Source organism: Platalea leucorodia (assembly GCF_965183815.1).
Source record: "Platalea leucorodia genome assembly, chromosome: 21".
Taxonomy (NCBI): domain Eukaryota; kingdom Metazoa; phylum Chordata; class Aves; order Pelecaniformes; family Threskiornithidae; genus Platalea; species Platalea leucorodia.
The window spans coordinates 4,219,362-4,244,785 of NC_138843.1; the positions used below are offsets into that span (position 1 = coordinate 4,219,362).

Consider the following 25,424-nt stretch of genomic DNA (forward strand, 5'->3'; position numbering starts at 1 on the left):
GAAAGGAAATCACAAGAAGAACTCAGCTTAAGAGATTTAGTTTGGAAATTAGGAAAAGCCTTTCACATTGTCAGGCAACTGGGGGTCCTTTGGAAACCCCTTCATTAGACGCCATTCGACAGCAAAATAAAAAAAACTAAGGTCAGGCACTGACAGGGAAATTTGCCTTTGCTTCTTGTTCACATGGGACATTACCTTCCCATAATTTTTTTTTAGCAGTCCCTCACCCAGAGCACCATCTTGCTGCAAGACACTGACAGAACAACTCAGCTAGAAATGACAAGCCCTACATTGATACAAAAATTCCTCAAAATCCTATCTTTTACCAAAACAAAACGTTGCCATCTTTAAATAGAGTTCTGCTCTTGAAAAGGACTCTCTAAGTTCCTTGATTGCCGCTAGCCAATTTTAAGGTAGATAAAGGTGGGAAAGATAAAGGTAGGAAACTTCTCCTAGACAGATTTCAGGAGACTGCTGGCAACTCAACTGAGTTGTCCTGAAATCCCATCACACACCTGGCTGGGAGGTTGGTTGGTGCTGAGAATTCCTCAGTCTGTTTCCACTTTACAACCCTTTGGTACCCAAGTCTCTTAATAACCCTGTTGACACTCTTGCAGCACACTGTGTCCTCCCAAAAGGAGAGAGGGAAAATACTTACCGATGCAAGCCTGCTTTGTGGGGGTGCTCTGGAAACCTTCGTGGCACTTGCAGTGGTAGGAGCCAGGCGTGTTCACGCAGTCACCATGCACGCAGGGGCTGCTGGAGCACTCATCCACATCTGCAAGAAGAAAAGCCTAAGCCCGTGAGTCACCATTACGCAGGGAATGCAGAGCAAGATACCAGGACAGGCAACAAAGGCTGCCTCCTGGGAGCTGCTGAGCCTGGCCTTTCAATTCCAGGGCTCAGCACCCTGACAGCACGGCCAGCAAGGTGGCACCTCTTCCCTCAAGTGAATCAACCGCACCACTCAGCTTGGTGTCATCTGCAAACTTGCTGAGGGTGCACCCAATCCCACTATCTATGTCATTGATGAAGATATTAAGTAGTATTGGTCCCAGTACGGACCCTTGAGGCACACCACTTGTTACTGGTTTCCATTTGGACATTGAGCCATTGACTGGAACTCTTTGGATACAGTCATCCAGCCAATGCCTTATCCATCCAACAGTCCATCCGCCAAACCCCTATCACTCCAAGTTAGAGGTAAGAATGTTGTGGGGAACTATATCAAAGGTCTTACAGAAGTACACGTAGATGACAACTGTAGTTCTTCCCTTCTTCACTGATGCAGCAACTCTATCATCAAAGGCCACTAGATTAGTGTCAGGCACGATTTGCACTTGGTGAAGCCACGTCTCTAATCACCTCTATCTTCAACCGATCTTCCCTTCCGAACAGTTGCAGCACTCCAGTCGTGTGATTAGTCCCACATTTCAGTGTAGCTTTCTGGCTGCACAGTGGCTTCCAGCTCCTCCTGTTTGCTACCCATGCTGCCTGCGTTGGTACAGAGGCACTTCAGCTGGGCTATCAACCCTCTCACCTTTTTAGAGGAACACACCCTAATTCCTTCCAGGCATTTCACAGGTGTTTCCCTGTTGGTTCCTAATACATAAGCAGCTCCTGGCTCTTCTCTGTTGCTCAAAACTCCATCCCCTTCTCCCACTAAATCTAGTTTAAAGCTCTCCTTATAAGTCTGGCCCCCTTTTCAGTGAAGACCTTCTTGCTCCATTTGATCAGGTGAATCCCATCAGCTCCCAACAGACCTGGCTTCTCAAAGGTAGATCCATGATCACAGAAGCCAAAACCTTGAGTATGGTGCCAGGCATTTACCTGTTCAATTCCTCCCCTCCTTCCTGAACCCCTTCCTCTGACTGGGAGGGTAGAGGAGACCACCACCTGTACTCCAGAGTCTTTTAACATTGCTCTCAGTGACATATAGTCTCTTTTGGTGGTTGTAAGTTGCCTTGTTGCAGTATCATTAGACCCTACATGGAATAGTGGGAGTGGATGATAATCTGGAGGGTTCACCACACTCAGCAGCCTCTCGGTGATGTTGCAAATGAGAGCTCCTGATAGGCAGCAAACTTCTCTAGAGAAATTGTCTGGATGGCAATTGGGTGCTTCGGTACCTCTCAGCAAGGAATCTCCAGTTACTGATACGTGCTTTTCTGGTGGCACTGGCTCTAAGGTGTGTGTGGGGCTGGATCAAGGTTGCATGGTTGGCTTTTCCTGGATCTTGTCCGTCACTCATGTGCTCTTCATTCTCCAAACACAGAGTGTCATACCTCTTACACACGGGAACTTCAGAGGAAGGTTCTTCCTTCTGGTCTGAACAGAGACAAGGGTCCAGTCTCCTTCATTTTATGAGTTACTTGTGTCAGTCAGCTCAAGGTTGAATTCAGGCTTACCTTCCCCTTGCGCAGCCTTAAGGTAGGGCTGCCACTCAGCCCGGGACAGCACAAAATACCACGTATCAATCTCTCACATTCCTGGATACTGCGCTGCCTGTTGAGCTCCCCTTACAACATAGCTACTTGTCGGAAGAGTTCCTCTAGCTGGGCATACTTCCAGCTATGACATCCACCACTGCCTTCAGGTGCTGGGGGGACTTTTAGGTGCTGGATCTCCATGCAATCTAAGGTCTGGACAGTTCTTTCAGCCCTTGGGAGGTCTGCCTGGGTGGAGATGTCAGCACAGGAAGGCTGTTCTTTGCAGATGCAGTGGGTGGACACCATTTTCTTTCAGCAGGACAGAGTCTCCTTAGAGTTCTCAGAAAAAATAGCCCACTTCTTACTTATAAAATGGTAATTCTTTTGAAAGATGCCATCATTCTAATCTTAATTCCTTGGAGACATCAAGCTCATGGACTCATGGATCTGAGTAGGCTTGCATAGCCACCAGCTAGCCAGGGTGACTGTCGGGGCTGCAGCCTAAGCCTGCAGGGTAAGCAGAGCAGGCAGCAGCCCCATAACTGGCAGAGTGCCCTGCCCAGGCGCCGGTTATGTGGGGCTTCCCGCAGTGTGAACTGGCCACCGCTAAGCCAATGGCAATGTTGTGGCTACCAGAGCCGCCACCCTGGACGTTCCTCAGGGGCAGATATACCCTTTCCATCATGCTGCTTCGTTACCTGACACAAGCCCTCTATCTCCAGCCTCTTGTGGGGAGCTCTGACTGGGATGGGGGCTTTCGGGGCAGCAGCCTGAGGTGTGGTTAGGAGCAGGCGTGGGGCACAGTTGGGGCTGACCCGTGTTAAGCAGAGCCTACTCACCAATGCACTCTCCGCGCACGTCCTGCTTGTACCCCATGTTGCACTCGCAGCGGTAGCTGGATGGGGTGGGGATGCAGCGTCCATTCAGGCAGAGGTTAGTGAAATGCTTGCAGATGTCAATGGTCTGATTCAAAGTGGCGGTTCCTGGAAAGCACAGAAACAGCATCACGCAGAGGATTACAGCTCAATTCCTTTGATTGTCCCTAGGAAGCGGGGTCGGTAAGTCCAAACACTGATGGATCGGTGGTCCTCCTGGGCCCTGAACAACCACGGGGCTGCAGACACAAACTGAGCTGCCTCAGAAATCTCTGCAGGGTGCTGCGGTACCTGGCACGCCCCTGCCCCACTGACACGCACAAGATGGCACAGCCTCTCAGAAGGAAGGTGAGAATCAATATTTATTGACATCCAGTGCATTTTCATGGGCTTCAGCCCTTAGCAAGGAGCTATACGGGGATGCAAACGAGAGAGGTGTCCGAGGTGGTGGGAAGAACAGTTTTGGTTTGGGGAGGCAGAGAGTGAGGCAGTGACGTGAAAGCTTCATTCCTATGTGGTAATTAGAAAGATATTCTGCACTGGAGCCAGCCTCGGCTCCCTTGCGCTGCCAGCAGACGCTGTTTGATCTGCTTCTGGGCTCTGCATCCTGCACAGCATTAGTGTCACATCCCATCACTCCCCCTGTGTCAAAATAAACCTTGTAGCTGGCTAAAAGCACGGGTGCTTTGCTCATGTGTGCACGGCTCAGAGAAGCGGGCCGGCACGCAGGCAGACACGCTGCCTGTGTTCTGAGACAGGCAGCCAAACTGGGTCAGCACAGTACGAAAGTAATTTTAATTACCAATGCTTGAACTTCCTGGGCCCATTCCAGGCAGACCTGGGATCCCGCCTTGTCCATTTGCCCCGTTTGGTCCGATGCCTCCAGGCCCGTTGAGTCCCGGCCCAACACCGTTGGGCCCAAATCCAGGAATTCCTGGAAAGCTCCCAGGGAACCCTGGCACGACTGGGAGTCCTTCGATGCAAAGCCTGCGGTACTCATCTGAAACAAAACAGCTGCCTTAGTGCTTTTCCAAGAGTGCCTGAATCCCCCTTCTGCCTCTGCCAGAGTGCGGAGAACGGAGGGATGGAGACGGAGCAGCCCGGAGCAAAGAGGGTGGGTGCTGATGGGAACAGGGCAGATGGATGAGGAGGGCTTTAACACCCTCCCCTCCGGAGCAGATGATGAGACGCAGCTTGCCAGGGTGTTTGGCAACAGCTTCTCGGGGTGCGTGGGACAGCTGGCGCCGTGGGCTCCCTTCACGCAGGAAAGGACAGGACACAGGAGGGTGCCAGACGCTGTAAAGCTCTGCCCTGCTCAGAGCTGGTGGTGAAAGAAGAGAGTCAGAGAGAGAGATCTACAGTGCTGTGCCTTCTCAAGGCCTCCTGCTGCATGGGCTCACCCACATTTGGCCCCAAGGTTCGATTACGGTGGGAGCCAAAGAGAGCTGAAGGGGTAGGAGGAAAGGGAAAAATTCTTGCCTTGGCTGAACTCATCTGGCTCAACTTCAGATGAGACCCAGGCAGGGGAGCCCGCATCCCCATGTGACCTTTCTCTGGGTGCTGTGGAGATGATTCTCCACGTCGAGCCTGGGGTAGCCCGAGGGCCATCAGGGCCATGAGCTGGCCCAGCAGCAGGTGGATGTCCCTTGTTTTGCACTTACCAGACCCCCGGACTGGGCACATCTCTGGAGTCTGACCAATGGCCCAGCAACGCCCTGAGTCACAGCAGCACTGCATCTTGGTGTACTGGCCAGGGAGGTCCCCGGCACAGCGGCCCCCGATCAGAGCAGAGAAACAGGTCCCAATCCGCTGGTCTGCAGAGAGGGAGAGGAGAAGGAGATGCATTCACAGCGTGTCATCACTGTACTCTCGGTCGCGTCCTGAGTGCCCATTCCCAATGGCATCTTCTCCGGCTTTCCAGTGTTCTAACCTGACCTCCTGTTCTGCCTCATCCTCCCAGATCATGAAGTTCTCTAGCACCTCCATCTGGATCACAGCAAGGCTGTAGGGCCAGGCCTTGTTCCCCAGTATTAGATCTCACATTCCCATTTAGGCTCCTAAATACTATAAGCAGCCTGACCGAGAGCCAGAAACAGGCAGTAGGTGGGCTGTCCCTCTCCATTAGATTCTCCGTTGGGAGCTGCCTTCCTTGCCCTGCAGGAAGGACAAGCTGACCCAGCAGATTCTGGCTGAATTCATGGAGCAGAAAACAGATGAGATCCCCCACCTCACCCCATGTTTCCTCACCTTGCCAAAGAAATGGGACTATTTACGGGTGTCTCCCTCCTTTCATTAGAGTTTCTGCACCCATGAGAGATGTCAGGGACGGGTTCCCCCACTGACCCAACACAGCAGCTGGGAAGGGAACAGGCGGAGGGGGGTGGTCTGCATGAGACCACTGCAAACGTTGACACTTCCACTGCTGGACAGCCTGACCCATCCCCTCAGTGGGGACAGACAAACTGTTCCGGACTAAATATATTATTCAGCAAAATTGCATCCTGGGGCTGAGATCTTCATTCTTCAGGTTCCTCCTCTGATGTTAATGTCTGCCTTGCTTATTTATACTACATTTGTGACCAAGCGTTGGCCATCAGTGCCAATATAACAGTACAACAGGCCCTGAACTTGGCCATGTGGAGTGGCAGTGTCTTCTCTCTTGGGCTGTTGGACCCAGCATGATATATTTCCCTCTAACTTCTGCCACTAAAAACACTTCCCTGTGATAAAAACAATCCAGTGCTGCCTGCTACTATTTTGAGGGTTCCCAGACAGTGAGCGGGCATTCCCTAGCTGTTCCTGCTCTAGGCTGAAGCCTTGGCTGCAACAGTCCTTTCCCTTGGTCTCACTTGTTGCAGGACCGAGCTGGCAGACCAAGGTGGTCAGCCATCTCCTACACCACTTTGGTCAGGCTGGGGATCCCGGTGCAACCCTTCCAGTGTCAGTCAGTGATCCCCAGTGCTGTGCTAAGCAAGGACCTTACCACAATCGATGCTGTCCAGTGTGGTCCTGCACATCTCAGGCTTGGCAAGGACCTACCTCTCCTTCCCAGAACTGATTTAATGGCAAATGTCCCACGTCCCAGGCTTCCCATGAGGAAGCATTCCCTGCCAGGTCCCAGTGGTCCCAGCATCTCTCACTAAACAAATGGAGCTGTTCCCAATTCCACATCTCTCCAGCCTGATCATTCCCATTCCCAGTGGATGCCTGTTTCAGGTCATGGGTTAGTTCCCATAGCCTGGACTGAGCTGGGAGGGGAATGAGTGCTGGATGGTGGTCAAAGCCCGCGAGCCTGGCCAAAGCCACAGACACCAAGCCTGGCACCGGTGTTTGGTGTGTGTGGCTTCTGGACAAGGCCCAGGAGACTGAGGGTCTTTCACATGTCTAGCAGGCTCCGTCTGGCACTAAGTCCTCTAGGAAAACCTGGAATCTTCCACTCATTCGTCTCCCGTCCTTGTTTCTCAAGTAAATTAATGAGGGGGAAAGTCTAGTCTGATTTGTCATCTGTGCCTCTAGACTGACATTAGCCAGCAGGCTGACACTTTCCTGAAATATAATTGAAATTAATTGCATGGAGCTGTTTGATCTGTGGGCTGTGGTTACATTTCTTCTCTAATCACAGCTCAGTGACTTGCAGAGGACAGTGACCCCATTTAAAGCCAGGGTGACTAAACCAGCAGGTCTTTTCTCAGATACATCCTTTCCACCATTCTGCAGCACTGAGTTCAACATCAACTATTCCCTTTTAGGAAACTTTATCCACCAAAGAGACTTGCAGAAAGACAGACAGACTAGGAGAAGGGAAACTTGAGTGAGGGGACTGAATGCAACACCAGATTAGCTCCTAATCCTAATGAAGGGAAGTCCTAGCCACAGGGGCATTTGGGTCATCCCAAGCCCTCGATCTCTGGCAAGTGGCAAGAGTGCAAGGGCAATATCCACGTCTTTGCAGGTTTCAGCAGCTGCTAGAGTGTAGAAGAGGGCCGTGTTTCCACAGCACGGTGACAGCTTGATGTTACTTAGCATCAGAATGCAGCCCACACTTACTCCAGAAAGAAGCTGCTCTCTGAACACGCCAGGGCAGGACAGCGGGGCCATTTGGAAAAGCTGCACCTCAAACCTTTGATGCAAGTTTAGCTAAGTGAGGGCTTAGGGCTGAGCTTAAATGAACTTCTAGATGTGAGGGTGGTAGTTTGGAATAAACCCTTTGGGCATTAGAGAGGACAGATCCCACCCGGCTCCTTCTGCTCTTCTGTGGGACGCTTGCTGTCCCAAAAGCTGTGATACACGATGACAGCCAGCCAGTTAATGGGCAAGGAGAGATTTGGAGAACGCAACCTCCTTCCCCACAGACGTGTGCTGACAAGTTTGACAAGGCAGGGAGGTCACAGCAGTTTGTGTAACGGAGGGAATGGTCCAGCCCTTATTCATCTGGACAAATGTTTATTAAATTCAGCTGTCTTTGCTGCAGTTTGTAATAATCTCTCTCAGAAATGAAGGTCAGAACTAATTGAAAACTCAGCTGGAGCTGCCTTGGGCAGAGAGGGGTGGATGGAAAGAACAGTGGGTCCCTGCAGTCCCTCCGTGACCTCCTGCAGGACCACCCACACGCTGGAGGTACCAGCACAAAGCCGTCGTGATTTTGCTCTGCTTTCCTCTGCAGCCCTTAAGGGAACAGGTTTGCACAATAACCTCGGTAAATCAGATAACGCCGCAGGCGAGAAAGGAGGTAAAATTCCACATGAGGTTAGACAGAACACAGAGGTGGGGGATAGAGCCACGGGTCTGTCAGAGGTCTCCGATTCACAGGGGCTGTGGATGCTTTACAAGGTCCAGCCAGGAGCAGGAGAGCAGGAGATGGACTTTGGCACGCTTATCATAACGGGACAGGAGTGACTCCAAGCTGGACCCCATGCTGGGGTCTGGCAGAGTCCGCACCCATCTGCTGGGCCATGATGCCCTGAGGTGTGTGTCCTGATGCCCAGGAGAAGCCCCACACCAGAGGCTGCACCCTCTGAGCGACCATCCAGCGCAGCTATTCTCTATCTTCCCTTTCAAGGTGGACGTCCTCTTTGTGGTCTGCACAAGGTGTCCAAGATCTGTTGTGCACCTGCACGGGATTTTGCGGTTTTCATCCTGATGAACACCTGGTTTGTTTCTTTGGTGGTGGGGTAGGGGCAGGGAGAGACAGAGGAATAGAAAGTACTGAACTGCTTCCCAGGAGAGAACTTTAAAGGGTATTTCTCTCACTTTGTGTCTTGTCACATACAGAAACTGAGAAGCTTAAGTGACCAAACCCAAACAAACTAGTGGTTGCAAAAGGCAGTTGGCTCTGACTACAAAGAACCTGAGGGCTATTAGCCCAGAACGGAGCTGCAACACAGCAGCATGTAGCCAAAGATCTCCCACCCAAGATGTCCAATGATGCTTGGTTTGCAAGGAAGAAGGGTGCAAAAAAGGAGTCTCATACTGTGGTGAGGACAGTCAGTCTGGACCGATGATGCCATCATATGTTCTCTGCTTCTGGAAAACTGACCAATTTCTTTCTTGTCTGGGTAAGATTAGCCGGTGGTGTCTATCCCAGTGAAGAGTCGTGCCAGAACAAAAGCACAAAGCATTCCTCTCTGCACAGCTCCCACCAAACTGCAGTATCCATGGCACACCTTGGCCACCAGTGCTTCTGCTGTCTCACCGCAGGAGGGCTGCAGTGCAAACAGGGAAGGTCTGGGTGCTATTGCAGGACAGTTTCTTTGCTGACAAGCACTATAATAAATTCACTCCCTCCCTGGCTGTTCAATCTTCTCCAAATTCACCTCCCAATTCACTGGTTACAAGGTTGAGGTATAAATGCAACCCTGAAATGATCTGATAAAAAATGATTCTCGCTAGGGGGAAATGCTTTACAAATGTGGACTGAATGATCCCGTTTGCAGTCCAGGTTCCTGAACAGGTTCACGCTGTGCAGTGACTATGGAGCCTTTCTACACCCTCTGGTCCCTGCAGATGTCCAGGCAGACCTCTGCTTGGCAGCATCGCCAGCTCCCTCGATGCCTTGGGAGCTGTTGGGGGGCTCAGGGGCCCTCCCCAGCTCCTTATCCATCTGTTTTGAGCCTGTGATCCTCACACCACTTCCCTTTTGTCATTTCTTGCCCTCATAAATATCTCCTCATATTTCCTCTTCCCTCTTGCTCTTTCCTTTCCTGGATAACGACCAAAGCGGGCGAAAAGGGTTCTCCAGGCAGGTGAAATCCTCAGTAACACCCTCACAACCTTCTCTGAGCCCAGGACTTTGCAATAATAAGCAAGATCTGGCCCTACCCGGAACTTTAGGCAGTGAATCTGCTGATGTTGCCCAAGAGGAGATAAGACCCAAATCTTTCAGAGCTTTGCTGCACTATCAGGAAAAAAGAGCAAAGAAAGCAGCGTGCAGGAGTGCTGACTTGCAACGAACAAGGCAACACCATGTGCATGACTGGAAACGCATCTGAAAGGCCATTTTTCTCATTTGAAAATTATTCTTTTAAGCTGTTCTTGAAAAGCAACCCATTGTACTGAAAAGAAAAAAAAAAAACGCACAGCCTGCTGGAGCAGATCCTTCTGCTGCCTGCAAAACACTGAGCCTGTCTTTTACAAGCATAAATGAATGAAACTGTTATGAACATGTGTGGAACTGGATTCTTTGTGTCAAGCACAGGTGGTTGAATCATTCAATAAATGTTCATTTCAAACTATGACGGACTTTCTCCAGCTACGCTGCTGTTTGCATTTTACTGAGGAAGGCAGTGAAAGCGGCTAATGAGATTTGGGATCAACTCAAGCTCAGTGTCTTGCTGTTTCAGCTGCAAAAACTACAGGAGATTATTCAAATGCAATAAAAAGGTGTTTACTTTACTAAAAAGGGAGGGGAAAGGGATGGGAATATATCAAGGCTGCCACCATAAAGTCACCACATAGCCAGTGCTGGTGCCCCATGATATATGAGACACTGCGGTCACTTCCAGTCTAAACATCTGAGAGGTGGCAGCGTGACAATCTCTTCTGCTCTCTCCTGATGCTGTTCATGCTTTAAGGGTGGCCACATTATTTATTAATTTTCAATTTTACAAACTATTTATTTGATGTATTTCGTAGGACGTAAATTGTGGGCTTAAACTACCATAAACTCTCAAAACGAGCACTAAAACCCCCTCAAACGATAGAAGCAGGGTTTGCAAAATACGGATCCCGGGGCAACAACACCCCAATAGTAACTGTGCATTTTGCCAGAAAAAATATTGTCTGTCCCAAAATGTGACAGCACACTAGCAGCATATATTAGCTCAGGGAAATGGCTACAGCATGATGTATTGAGTTCAGATGCAGTCATAGTCCACTGCAGCTAACTAAGCTTTGGACTATTTTTAAATTTGGGCTTTCTAATTTTATTTAGGTTTCATTTCTTGAAGTACTTGGTTTCAAGGAAAGCGGGGAAATGTCCATATGACTCATCCGACAGCCGTCACACCCCTCGGGGCTTAGGGCAGGGTCTGGGAAACAGGGAGGAGAAGAATTTCATTCTCATTAAAATCTATCAGATTCCCAAACAAGGTGACTCATATGTTACACCTTACAACATTTTTCTTTCCGGACCTAGAACACGATTAATTTTTACTCCAGGTTCTGTGGATATGAAAGAATTTGGAAATTATTTTTTTCTGTATTAATTTCCAGGACTTTCAGCAGAAAGCTGTACCTGACATTTTCCATTGCACTAACAACGATCTTTGCCTTTTCTGTAACAGTTCCCCTTTACAAATCCTTGCATCCTTACCTTTCTAAAGGCGAATGAACTTTCTGAACAGTGAGACAAACCCTGGGATTCATTTTGACTGAAGTTAAGTGCCCCTGCTGAGAGCAAGTAAACAGAGAGCTGATCTATTTATCATAGAAACTGTTGTCTGTTACAAAGAGAAGTGGACCATCAAATATTTACAAGGCTTGGAAAGGAATTTTGATCTGTTAAACATGCAAGATTCACTCCAGGCTCTGTAGTCTGGAGGCAGGACAGCTCATCGGTCTGGGGAAAGCTTGCCTGGACTCACATCTCTTCTGGGAAGCTTCGAAATGCAGACACCTTGAGCCAAACTGAGAGCGGGGTGAACAGGTACATCAGAGCCGGTGGAGCGGCACCCACCAGCCCCACCAAGCCCTTCATGAATTCTGCAGGATGGGGACTGCAAGACTATGATTTCCGTACGAGCCTGGGAGTCATTTTCTTGCCAGAAATCAGATACTGTGGGAGGAAGGTGGGCTACAAGGTAATGTGCAAGAGCTTACAGACAGCCTTGTAAACCTGCGGGTTCAGCACGGGTGCAGGAATAGGTGCCTGCAGTGCCCCGTGCTGTGCTTGGGAAGCACTGGGTACAGAAGGGATCCAGACAACCAGCTCAGCGCAAAGCAACTCACTCCCGAAAGGCTGAGTTCAGCGAGATGAAGCCAATCGAGTCCACAGCCCTGCTGATTATTAGCTTGGGGCAGTAGGAATTTATGAGCCATTACCTGTGGTCTAAGCAGGAAGGAGGAGGAGATGATAAAAGTCACCATTTATTTGCATTGGTTATGCAAACACTTGGAGTAAACCTTTCCCCCCTTCACCTCTGCAAAGCAAGTGGATGAATGTGCAGGTGTGGGATGTTCCCCACCACTGGGTCCCTCTTTGCTCCAGGAAGGCTTCCAAGCCTGCCCGTGGACTTACACGCTCCACAACCACGCACTGTCCCTGCAGTTCAGCTGTAGGGGAGTACTGGTGTACATCTAATGCAGGAGAAAAGAGGTAGCGTCTGGGATTCTCCCGCCAGCTGGTGCAGTTCTGTGAGTAGGAGCACAAGGATCCTTCCTCAAACACACCACTATCCCAGCCAGACACCTTCCACCCCGGTCCTCCTCCTGGTGTCCTCAGCAACCCCTTGTCAACCACTTCAAGCACTGAGGCACCTGCACAAGTTATGGAGATGGAGAAAGCCCTGGTCTGCAATAGCATCAAAACCTGTGACCAGGACGGACCACATCAGCCACGGCACATGCAAGGACAGCACATGAAAAACAGCATTTTCCAGCTATTCCAGGAACAATTCGCCCTTTGATTTGCAAATCTGGTGATCACCAGATAGTGATTTGCAAATCACCAGGTCTGGTTTTCAGAGTGTGATCTCTCCCTGCATCTGTGGTCCTGAGATCTATTTAGCATCTTACCAATGCAGCGTGATCCGTCAGGGCTGGTCATGAAACCACGTGGACACGTGCACACATAGCTGCCTGCTGTGTTGGTGCACTCGCCGCCATCACACACGCCAGAGATTGCGCCACACTCATCCACATCTAGAAAAGAACAAACCAACAGTGATTATGCTTCCCTGCAAACCATCTCCTTTCCTACCTGCAGTGTGGATCCAGGACCGGAGCTGGGATCACAGAGGACAGTAGCTGGTGTTACGGGGTTGTCATGGGATGCTTGAGACCATAAGCGGCCTCCTAGCAGTGGATCAGCACGGAAAACAAGACTCCCCCAGAGGGTGATACAGAGGACTTCACGGAGTCCTCTGCTTATCTCTCCTGACAGCGTAGGTCTTTGGGTAGGCTGATCTACGATGTTGAGCTCCCTGGAGTACAAGGGAAGCTTCAGGACAGAAACATGTCTGTGCAGGTGCATGACTGGCCGGAGAGCAGGTCCCTCCGTGCGACTTGGAGGCCTCTCTGGAAGCAGAGATGCAACATCAGAGACAACATCGTGTTTGTAAAAAGCACTGGGCTCATGCATTATTCACTAAATTTCTCCATACGGGAGGGATTTGGTTCAATTTTAAATACATTCAGGCATCTAAATCCAGGTGAAAAGGTCTCTGTACTATCAGTTAGGTAAGGCGGGTCTGGACATATCACTCTATGGGTTCAGCTCCTCAATCAGCAGCCCTATTTTAGTGTGAACCGATTTGCATAACAATGCCAGGAGCATGCCATAATTTGAACTATTTATCTTGTCACAGGGAAGATTAATGAGATAGAGATATACACTGAGTCCTTGGAGAGATCACACCTAATTATCCATGGCAATCAAAGATACACCATCCATGTTAGCAAGCCCTGCAGCAGCCTGCTTCTCCAGCTTCTCCAGCAGCCCGCTGCCATGTCTGTGACAATACAACCTACCAGTGAGGTGCATCTCTCCAGATTTAAGAGCATGGAAAATAAGGACATAGCAAGATTTTGTCAAGGCGCAACCGTTGGACTCAGACATCAAAGGGACCAGGCAGCCCCAGTGCCCAGACATATGGTAATAATTGCAGAAAGGTTACAGAAGTACCAAAATTCGGACACAATCTCTCCAGTCGTGTAGCTTCTGCCATTTGAACTTAGGATGTGCTCTACAAGCATCTGTCTAGTGTGGAGATCCGGCAGACCCTCACCACGAGCTGAACATGGAGACTAGCCCCATTGCCAAGGTCCTGGATGCCTGGGTCTGGATCCTGAAACAGAGCATCTAGATTTGAAATCTCGCTCAGAGTTAGATTTTAATCCATGCTGGAAGAACTGCGCTGGAAAGATGAGACACTATAGGGTTTGCTTGAGAACTGTAGAGTTCTCCAAACTTTCCAGGCCATTTATATTACAACCTTGAGAAAATTCTTGAGTTAATTATTTCTTTGGCTCTTTTTATACCGAGTATTTAAAGAGCTTCATATCCTTGTGAAAGTTTTAGTTAACAACAGATGGGAAACCACACAGAAAGCCTGAAAGCTGCAGCTTAACAAAAGTCAAACTGCAACAGAAAAGGGTGAGGACAGAGCAGAAAATTCAAGTACCTATACAGATGACACAGAGAGAGACAGCCTATAACTTTTGTGTGCAGCTATCACTTGGGAACTGCAACTTGGAAAATCAAAGCGTGTGGCAAATCGGCTATTTTGAAAAGGGCAATCTGTTTTCAACAAATTTTGACCACAATGTCAATATAATTAAATGTACAGGGCCCAGCCATGCTTGTGGGGCACTTGACTCTAAGGACTTTTCTGGAAGCAGGGCTGTAGATTTTTTTTGTATTGCCAACTGAAACCTGTTTCAGAAGCTGAGATGGAATTAGATCCAACCTCTAATTAATCCACCCAAAGCAGTTGGTTGGTGGTCATGGTCCAGGTGGTGGTAAAAGACAGAAGGAATATTTGCCCGATAGTTTTTACAGGGGCAAAAAAAGAAATGTGTCTTGGCAACTGGCAAAATAAATTATTTCTGCTAAGCAACTTTATTTATTGTGTTTAAAATCTATCATGCTGTTGTGAATGGATAAGGGGATTTTTATATGCAATTCAGATGCTGCCTGGGGCTGGCAGGAAAGTAATGAAAAGGAACTGGTCAAAGTCTGCTCCTTGGAGGGGATTTTTCTGATGCGAACAGCATAACCGCCCTGCACAGCCTGATGGCATTAGCATGTGTGGAGGTTAGAGCTGCTGCAGGGCAAAGACTAATCCGCAAAAAAAAAAAAAGGCAGAACAGCAAAGACCTCTCACTGGGAGTGGGGATGGAGGATGTCTTTGGAAGAGCTCATCTAGCAGACTTCAGTGATGAAGGCAGCATACACACATGGGAAAGAGTTACCTGAACCCACCGCATCAGGGCAAGGGAGGGACCAGAAGAATCTGTGCTGGGAGCCAGAAGACCTGGCTGTGATGATGGATATGAGCCACAGTGGCAGATCTGAGAAACGGGCAAGAAATTTCTGTAAGAAATGGGTGTGGGCTACCCAGAGGGGTGGTGAGCTGTGTCCTGTCCAGTGTGAAACTGAGAAAATTTTGAGTTAGGAAGGCAAGGTCTGACTGCAATCTCACAGTGCCATGCAGTGGCTAGCGATGCTAGTGCAGCCCTGAAGATGTATGGGAGAAACACCGAGCAGAAGCAGGTAGGTGATGTTACCTCTTAACTAGGATCATTCCTGGATGCCACAGCAGTGTGTTGCCAGCTCTTACAAGAGGGTGTTAACAAAATGGAGGCGTTCAGAGCCTAGGGGGATGACTCAAAGCATGGAAAAACCTGCCTGGCATTAAGGCACTAGCAGGACTCAATTACATTTATCCAAGAAACTGTAAGGATGTGATGGGATCATAGAAAACAGACACACAAAGATGATATTGAGAGTGCAGTGCTCTGCAGTCTCAAAATGAGAAGATGAAAACTGAAGCTGAGACATGATAAATTCAGGCTGGAATGAAGCGGACAGGTTTACACCAATGGTAAATAATCTTTGGCCTACGTGCCAGGGATAGGGGTAGTCCTCCAAGGCTTGGGATGGATTCAACTCACCTAACGATGTCTGTAAAAGGATTCCCTAGCATAGGCACAAAGCTAAGGGAGGGCAAGGGGGCGTGAAATCTGGCTGCACAGAGGTGACTCTCAAGGACTAACCGTTGTCCTCAGTCCTTCAGAAACATCCTCATAAACTTCATCCTTCTCTCTAAAATTAGAGAGGCTGCCAGGAGCCTTCTGCCATCACGTCCCAGGCACTGCGACCCCACTACACCAGCCTTTGGCTGCAGGGTGGGACGGCCATGGACATCCGATGATGACAGTTAATTCTCACCACCACAAAACCCCCACCTTGCTCTGAGGGAAAAGAGGTATAAGAAGGTCTACGCTGTTAGACTTCTAGAGGAAAAGACTGCAGAAATGATCTGGACAGTGGTGCACGTTGAGTTGTGGTCAGATGTGTTAGCTGGTTACAGAGCAGGCACCTCCATCAGAGCTTTTTCTAGATGCCATTTACACTCTGCAGAAAGAGATAATCTCATCCAGGCAGTAATTCATCACGTCTGAATGGAAATGTCTAAACAGAGCAGAAGAGTTGTGCCCTAACAGCGATGATTTTTCCCCACAAAGTGAGACATAGTGAAATTCAACCCACTCAGTTCGGCGATAGACACTGACAACGTATGTGTTTAAGTAAGATGAGCCGAGCTGCCTTTTGAAGTGAGGCATGTAGTGTGGACAGAGACCCCCCATGGGTGCTTCACGTGGTCAAAGAAATAGTCTTCAATCTCTCCTCCTTGCTCACACAACCTGTTACAAACACAATTATCTTCTGTTTTACTTTGGCTGCAACTCTGAGACTGGAGGAATCAAGTGAAACCTTGATTTCAACATGCACAGAATGAAGCCCAAGTGCCTAGGGCAGGTTATACACTCATGTATCAAGGGGGGAAGACGCATTCCTGTTTGGCTTCTTAGGAACTCTAAAATTATGCTTTCAGCTAGCCAGAGATTCCGGCCGCCTTTTGCAAGCAGCAGAGATATTGCCTCTGTCCTTGCAGTGCTCCTTTAGCTCTTTGATGCTCAGAGCCCCTCCAACAGACAGACAGGACTTGAAACCGTGAAAGGCGGCAATGCAAATCTACAGAAAACACTTCCCCCACCTGGGCCCCTGCAGTGAAAGAGATTTTATCACTACAGCCTGCCCTGTCATTTAATTACAGGCCTGTGTTTGGTTACAATTTGCAGAACACTGGAAGGGAAAGAGCTTTATGAAGCAAAAGCTGGTTGTACTATTAGAAATAACAGCTTAAAACTTCTGCGTGTCTCTCCTGAAGTTTGCTGTATCAGAGGTTTGGAGGCCAGCTGACAGGCAGGCATCTTATTAGATCAATACTTATGACATAGCATCAGTCATCCAAGCAAAAGTGTTCGTGTTTGTGGGGGCAGCGACTACATTCCATTCTTAAGGAAAAACAGAGTTAATTCAAAAGGTTAAATCAAACGGCAACATTTTTTTCCCCTTGAAAATCCTAGCTCAGAAGAGAGCAGCGTTAGCAACCCAAGAAGCAGAAGAAAAGCCAAAGCTCCTCAAGCCTACTCGCACATCCTGTACTTTGAGAAACTGAGCTCTGGGTTTTGTTGTTGTTTCAGTTCTTCCCTACCACATTTGCCTTCTTTATTTTCTCTTCGTAAAGCGTCTCATAGTTTTGATTCATTCAGAGCTGAAGTCGACGGAGAGCTTGACACAGTGGGATGGATATGTACACCTCTCATTAACACCCAGCTGCCAGCTCTGGGTAGGGAATTCTTCCAACTCCAACCTGGCTACTTCACGACTTTTCCAACTCTCTGTTAAAAATTAAAGCAATATTCTGCGCACTCTGCTCTTCAGACAATGGCAGAATTCAATGCAAACGTTGATTTTGGACCTGGTCTCCAACTCGCTGGGTTGGAGTTGGCCTGATCATTAAGGCTGAAAATGCTGGAAGCCAAAGGCTACAGAGCTTCAGAAAGAGAGTTGCAGTCTGCAAAGCCCATCCAACACGGGTGCCCACAGACATGTTGAAACCCCAACCTTTCCATCTGCTAAAAAAACAGGACTTGATGGAGAAAACATCTCTGTGTCACGTAGCAGAGGTCATGCCTCATCAGCCCTCTCTCGTGCAGCACACGGGAGTCTCAGACCTTCCCTTCCAGAAAGCACAAAGAAACCACAGAGGAGAGTAATGGAACCCTCCAAACCACACCAAATCCATAGAAATGAGCTTTTAATGGATCCAAACAATGAGCTCTTCTGTAGACATTTTGTAAGAAAATTGAAAACACGCTAATAAAATGGCTATCATGTTCCATTCGTGAGGAAAGTGGGCCCGCCTACCCGCTCTGCTCATGGGAAATGCAGGAGAGCTCCCTCCAATTCAGAAACATGAATAAGATTCAACAGAGTAAAAAATAGAGCCTTGTCTTCACTAGAAAATTTGGGATTTTGTGTGGTGGTGACAAAAGATTAGCCCGTAGGGACATAAGTAACATCTAACATGTCACCCTACAAACGCTAAATAGAAACGGGCGAGTAAAAAGATGCGAGATTTGTAATTAAAGGATTTGTTCGCCCTTGGCAGAATCTGTCTCCTGGAGGTGCCAAAGACTGTCAAGAAGGATCTGCCCCAGACAGATTTGAACGGAGCTTGTTGCACAAAGCATGCAGTGCCTTTCGCTCCCTTGCCCGGTGTTTCTCCGTGTACTTTTTTGTATGTTACCATTCTGGAACAATTTTGGATGTGACACACTTATTCCTTTTGGGGCACTGGAAAGCATCCTGGGTGAGGTACTGGCATTACATACTTCACTGATAACGGAGCTGGCTTAGCATTTTGTTACGCAGTAGAGGAAGGGCTATTAAGAAGAGAAGCTAAATTATTGGCAGAGAACCACTAAAATTATGGAAGGAAAAGCTTCATTCAGTCAGCGATTCCACCCATAAGAACATGCCACGGAATTGTTCCCTTAAGTGTAATTTTTACGGCTGCTTCCAGGATAACTTAGAAATGTCACTCTGCGTAACACCCCCCCACTTCCCTACGATTTATTGATAAAGGTCTTTGTAGCAGAAAGATGTGTCCGATTTCAGCTTTGATGTTTCCTTTCTTCATTTTGCACCATTATTGCCAGGAGTGCTTTCTTGTGTCCTCCTCAACACGTCTTCTCTTCCAGCAGGGTTAAGAAGTCAGCTGGATATAAGCACGCCCTTCTCTCAGTGCTCACACGCTTCTCGTTCCCCTGCAGACCTCAACAGATCCTGCTCTTTTCCAGTTTCCCCCATAAGCCAAGCATAGTGTCTGTCAATTTAGCCGTAAGCTGGCAACATCTGCCCTCCTTGCTCATCTTTTCATACAAACACAATATAAATGCAATCCTTTGGCACTTGTCTCCAGTGTTGGTTAAGAGAGCAGCCTTCCCCTTCCGCACCCTCCGTCCCCCCCTCGCTCCATTGCTGTGTTTCATAGGCTGCTTCTATCTTTCAGAAAGTGAGCAGGCAACTCTCTGTGCCAGAAATTTCTCATTATATGTTGCACAGCCCCAAGATCAGGCACTTTTGATCCCTCGAGCTCCCTCAGAACACAATGAACAAAGGCATAAAATCAGCCACTATTTGAAAGCGTCACATTCATTAGAGATGAGCTGCAGAAATAACTCTGGAACTGAGCAACGCTGAACTTGGAGGATATTTAGGTTCAAATCCAAACTTGATGTCATATGCACGTTTTCACATTTTGCAGATAGAAAGAGGACATCATTTTCGTTCTGGGGTTGACCAAAATTCATCCAGTGTATGCAGCTGCAGCCCCCTTGCATGCTTGGGAGATCAGGGCCTGAGCTGGCCTCCACTATCAGCGCAGAAGATCTTGCATAAGAAAAGCATCTTTATTCTTAAGGGATTCAGGGACTGAAAATGGAGCCTTGATTCCAGGTGCCATTTGTGTTAAGAGATAAGTATCACTATGGGAAACGAACAACATTATCTCTACTTCTGCCTATTCCCACCAATAAACAGCCCAAAGAAGATTAGTGGTACATGCTGCTGCGTTAATGAGGGAGGCATCATTAATCAGCAGACACAGTGACACCAGCTCTGACCTTTGGCTCAAACGCAATCCCATCTGCTGACTTCACTCCCCAGGAGAAATCTTCTAAGCAGAAAATACAAGCTCCTAGGAACTAGGGAAGAATTTAACGTTGACATTTAATCTAGTTTTAATATTTCCTGGATGCTAGGCTTGGAAAAGGAATCTGAAAACAAGAGGAAACCATCTCCTCTTCCTAAAGCAAGATGGTCTCAGTGCTAGCTGAGAAATCACTCCTTTCACCAGTTATAAAGCTAGCACAAATAGACTCAACAAGGGAACTCCTGCAGCTTTGAGATTTTAGGCTTGGAGCACAACTGGATAAATATCCTCTTATGGTTGTGGTTGTTATTTTGATTAAAATCCTTGGCCTGGTGCGGAGGTTGCTTGGACTGATACAGCTACTTTGGCAGTACAAGACATTTCAGCAAATCAGGAATCAGGTGCTCTATCAACTGCAACAAACAGTTTGCCCCTGACATATCAAAGCATGCAGCAAGCTCTGAGACAGGGCCCAGATCTTCCTGTGTTTACAAAGTGTTAGCATCAGATGAGCCCCTTACAAGATGCTGGCTCTCTATTCCCCTATTCACCCCATTTTAGTGACCCACATGGGGTACATGTCCCAGAGGGGAGCAGTGATAACCCAGACAAAGGTATCCTCTTCACCTTCTGACTGCCTGGTGGGGACATGCTGGTGATTCACGTCTGGGAAACAAGCCCTCGAAAACAATCTCAACGCCGTCAGTTTAGAGCATCCCTCATGTTTATGCCATTCTCACAGAAGGACCCCGAGGTCAGTAAATCATACCAAAGGAAAGCATCCTCTTTTGGTGGTCTCCTTAGCAATTGAGGCAAGATAAGTGATGGAACAGACACTGTGGATGCTGGAGACGGCTCTTTTTATGGCCATCCAGGAAGGAGAGTGAAAGGAAGCTGTTTATGGCCACATCATGCAGCTTTTGCAGGCGTTCTGGGAAGTGGGGACCCACGCAGAGGCCCCTCGCATCTGGATGACAGATTCAGACAACGGATTGTTTTTAATCTTGGTATATAGGAGATTCCAGCTAAACTGATTTCATATGTGCTTTGCCTGGTCTCCAGCCAGCACGGGTGAGGCAGACCAAGGCAAGAACAATTTTGTGCGTCCTGAGGTTGGGCCCATGGTTCTAGTGCAGTTCAGCCTTCGTCCATTGGCCAGCCAAATTGCATAGGACATCACTGGACTTGGGGAACTGGCTCTTCACCTGACATGCATGTAAAAGGGCTGTTTTGGATTTGACCAGTTCCAAGTCCTTGGATGCCAGAGCACTGCAAGAAACCCTTCTGTTAAAATTTTGGAAAGTCTCGTGGCATCCTGCCAAGGAAGATCCACAGATGCAGATGTCTTCTCAACATAAAAGACCATCCATCCCCCACCGAAGGATTAACCTCTGTAGCTGGCATCTCACTTTGCAAAAGTTTTTCTGAAGGGCTGCACCCAGGTCACACCGTGTGCACTGACACAGAGACTACTAGAGTTACACCAGCAAGGAAAATGTCTGGATTGCAGGAGGGGTACGGGAAGAGTCACCTGGAAGCAGTGATGCTCCTTTCCCCGAGAACTGACTGTTGGGAGAGACCCCATGGGACAACGTCTGCTGTCAAGCCCACAGCGCCATGGAGGTGCTTTAATGCTCATACGGTGACTGCTTAAGTTACCATGCTTATACGGTGGCTGCTTTATGTGCTCTCTCTGTGGAATAGTTAGCTGCCTACAGTTCTGCCACTGTAAATAACTTTGCCACCTGGAAACAAATTCCAGGTTAAACGTCTGGATTCTAGTGCATTCATCATCCCTTGTCTTGGTCACAACAGAGCCTTGGAGAGGAATGAAAGGGAGGTGGAGTTCCTGAAGCCCAGCTAGGTGGGACACAGTCACACCAGCACAACCAACACGTTTCATCCCTAAAATGGCAAACACGGGCCAGCAGGGTTGCATTAGGGTATGCGGGAAGGAGCTTTAACAACCAAGGCAGGAAAAGTTTAATGCTGTTTTCCTTTTCATTTGCCAGATGTTTGGAAAACACAACAAATGTTTATTCCCCTACTTCTGAGGGGTGCAGCCAGCTTGGCAAGGTATTTGTCTGGCCCATGAGAACCACTGCAAGGTGCTTGGGGAGAGCGTGTCCTTCCTATAGAGGTCTGCACACCTCTCAGAGGCATGCTGAGCAGTGATAAAGGAGATACCGAGACTGGACCTTAAGGAACTGGAGCCAGACTCTCATGAAGAGGGCTCAGAGTGGTGGCACTGTGAATGTTAATGTACTGATTGCACCTAATCCGTGCCTGTGCTCCACACTTACTACAGGAGCATGTGCCTTATGGCATGGAACATGACATTGCCTCTCGCTATCTAGGCGAGTCCTTGATTTAAGTAAGTAATTTAGTGGACCAACTTATCCTGAGTCTGAGAGCAAAGAGCAGTTCCAGGGGCTTCCAGAAGTAGACAGAGTTCTGCCCTAACTACCACAACTGGTCTTAATGTTGTTAAACTTTCACACCCCAAATGAAATTAGTCCTCTGGTCTTCGGATCAGTCATTTGGCCATTTCTAAGCAACTCCACTAACCACCTGGAAAGTATTTCCCTTGAAAATGGCAGAGCTCTCTGCGCCATCTGACCAGACCCTGCTGAGACTGATCCTTTCTGTTTCCTGCAGCCCTACCTCCAGACATGGAGGTCCGACTGCCAAAACTGCAGATCAGCTTGCCCACATGTTCAGAGCAGAGTTGCACCTGCACATCTGGGCAAGGCATCTGGGCCCTCCACTGAGGAGTTTTTAGAAGGTAATTAATACTTAAATTCCTCCAACTTCCATGCTGAAGAAGAGGCAAAGAGGAGTTTCTGCAAAGTTCCCTTCCATGAGGTTGGGAACTTCTCCAGGGAGTTTGAAAGTTGCCCGCGCTCCCCAGGCTGCCCGCAGCGCCAGGCTAGGGCTGATGCTGAGAAGAGGCAGACTGCATTCCCCACTGCTCGGCTTCAAGCTACAGTAGCTCCGTAGCTACTGCTGCAGCAGTAATGCTTTAGAGCACCCCTAACTAAGCACAAACCATGCCTCTGAAGCACTGTACCATCGCCAAGAGAGATGCTGAGGCTGAAAAGGTCACTCCCATTTACAGCTCAGCTGAAGATGAGCAAGGCGCATCCCACAAAGTAACCAGAAAGACAGGAAAACCAGGCCCAGCAGGCAGGCTGTCTGCAGACAACCCTGGCTTGGCGGGGAGGTATGCTTCCCCTGTGGGGCTGGGACAGTATCAGGCCACCGGCTCAAAGGAGGGATGCTCACAGGCATGCTGCTGACTGGCATTTCATGTCTCTAAGGCCAAATGTTCATTTGTGCCTGCTTTGTACTCAAGGACAAGGTTCAGGTTCTGGCCAACATGTCAGTTTGGAATAATATCACCAAGTCAGTGAAGCAACACTGCATTTCCTTGCTCAATACCCTCATCTTATGGAATCAGACCTTCTAAGAGCCATGATGTTATTTCTGGTTGTCTTATCCCATCACCATCCTGGCTAATCAGTCTCCACCTGCTTTGCCTTCCTCCCAGTTACTCTATCAAACTAGAGGCAACAAGTTGCAAGCTGCAAAAAGATAAATATCAAGTGGATATAAGGAAAATATTCCTCACCACAACACTGGTGCAACCCTGGGGCAAAAGCCCCAAAAGAAAAGGCTTTGAGTTTTCAAAACTTGATCAAACTGAGCAACACGAGCAACCTGATCTAGCTTTGAAGCCAGCCCTGATCTAAGCAGGAGGTTGAACTAAAGCCCTCCAGAGGTCTCTTCTGTTAAATGAGTCTGTGTGGCCATTAAAATATCTTTCAGAAAACACCTACATGAAATTAAAAAAAAAAAAAAAACCAAAACCAACTTTCTAGCTTAAGAGATCAGGCAAGCTCTATTCCTCGTTTCCTTGCCTTGTGCTGTGGGAAGCAGATAAACCGATCAGAAATTCATATTGCAGTACATTTTCTAAGGCGTCTTAACGCTTGCAGTACTCCCTCCTACTTAGAAGCCAGGATCAAGGCTGGCACAAGAGCTATTTCACATCTCTGCTTTGACAGCCTTGGAGATGCCCTGCGAGCAGGGAGATTCTCAAGTTTTTGAACGCCCTTGTGCTCTCAGAGTCTATCTGGGAACCCAGTGCTGAGCAGTCGGGTGAAGCCGTGCCGAAGTCTGCAATCTTACCTTCACATCTGTGGCTGGTCTCACTTTGCTTGTGTCCCGCAGGGCATTTGCATTCATAAGAACCCACCGTGTTGATGCAGTTACCACCTTGACAGAGGCCGGGAATGGCTTGACATTCATCCACATCTACAGGAAGACGAGCAAAGACGTTAGAAAGTGCAGCCTTTGCAACATAGGACTGCTCGATCGCAGCATGGTGGGAGTGCTAGGACAAAGAAGCAGCTTGGCTACAAGTAGGTGGATTGACATTTCCTAACACAATTACCCGTCAGATTACATTAGACATAAGGTGAAGGACATAAAATGGACATAAAGGTATTGCTGGCTTGTCTACACAAGCAAGAGGGAGACAAAAGTATAGTAATGTTTTCCAAAGCAAACATCAATGTGTCTACTCCCTCGTGGTTCATTCCAGGTTGGTAGCCGAGTTGAGGATGAGAGCTGGTTTGGTGGGATGTCCTCCTGCAGCCTTCAGAGAGCAACACCTGCTGCAGGGCAGAGAGGGGAACTTATGGACTGCAAGATTTTGCTCTTCAGCCCCGTCCCGGGAAGGCTCATCCTGCAGCCATGGTCTCCTCATCTGCGAGGGGACGCTGTGCTTCCAAAGCACCTCAGGAAGGCCTCAGTACCTGCTGCTAGAACCAGCACGCTCATGTGCTGCAGACATTTATACTCCTGTTCTGCTTGCAGTAACAGTGAGCAACAAATATATTAAATAGGCCAAGCTCTCCCAAAGACATTGGGGCCATAAAATGCAGATCACAACAGACAGCAAGAGAGTTCTCCTCTTCAGCCTTCCCAAGTTTATCCTACAGACACTGGCCAATGTGGGATTTGGACTGTAATTTTGGCTTTTGATTGTGGCAGGTAAAGGCTGAAATTAGTTGCAGACGCAGAGAGGAATTCATGCAACTTTACACGGAGACCCCTGCAACCCATCAGTGGGAAGAAGCAACAGCAGCTCCAGAAAGGCCGCCAATGGGATCTGCTGATGGGAACTCAGTGGACCATTCTGCTACTTTTGCCTGGGTGTCCTCAACATTGAATGCAACCTCTAAGCACGTGAATTACGTACATTTTGATTGCTTGTGTGATCTCAAAGGAGTTATGGCTTCTGTTTTGAACCAATAATACAATTTACACACTAGTCACCTGATGCAAGTGCTGGTCACGTTCCAGTGCTGGGACAGAAGCTCCAACAATAGCAGCATGACAGAATGAGGGTATATGGAAGGCTGTAACTTAGTTTTAAACCTGGAGAAACGCTAGACTGATTCACTACATCTTGTGGGATAGAGGAACATCACCTGAGAACCACAGCATGGCCAGAATCTTTAAGCGAGCTAAGATGATCTTAGGTGATCCCATGAGAAACCCAAGATCCACGGTGATGCTCTGGGATATACCATGACGGCTTTAGCAAAGTTTACACAGAGCACTGTTCCCTGTATTGGGGCTCCTGGCTGTCATTCATCACTTGGCCCTTT

At 48.3% G+C, this 25,424-nt stretch overlaps 1 protein-coding gene across 1 annotated transcript in view; it reads right to left on the reverse strand.

Moving 5' to 3' along the window:
* FBN3 (fibrillin 3) overlaps positions 1-25,424 on the reverse strand; it is a gene marked incomplete at both ends in the record, with an annotated part of 107,213 nt that overhangs the window by 36,921 nt on the left and 44,868 nt on the right. Inside the window, 6 exons of the mRNA XM_082331014.1 lie at positions 659-778; positions 3,269-3,412; positions 4,107-4,304; positions 4,966-5,118; positions 12,536-12,661; positions 23,938-24,063. Coding sequence (XP_082187140.1) covers positions 659-778; positions 3,269-3,412; positions 4,107-4,304; positions 4,966-5,118; positions 12,536-12,661; positions 23,938-24,063 — 867 coding nt within the window. The remainder of the gene's footprint in view (positions 1-658; positions 779-3,268; positions 3,413-4,106; positions 4,305-4,965; positions 5,119-12,535; positions 12,662-23,937; positions 24,064-25,424) is intronic.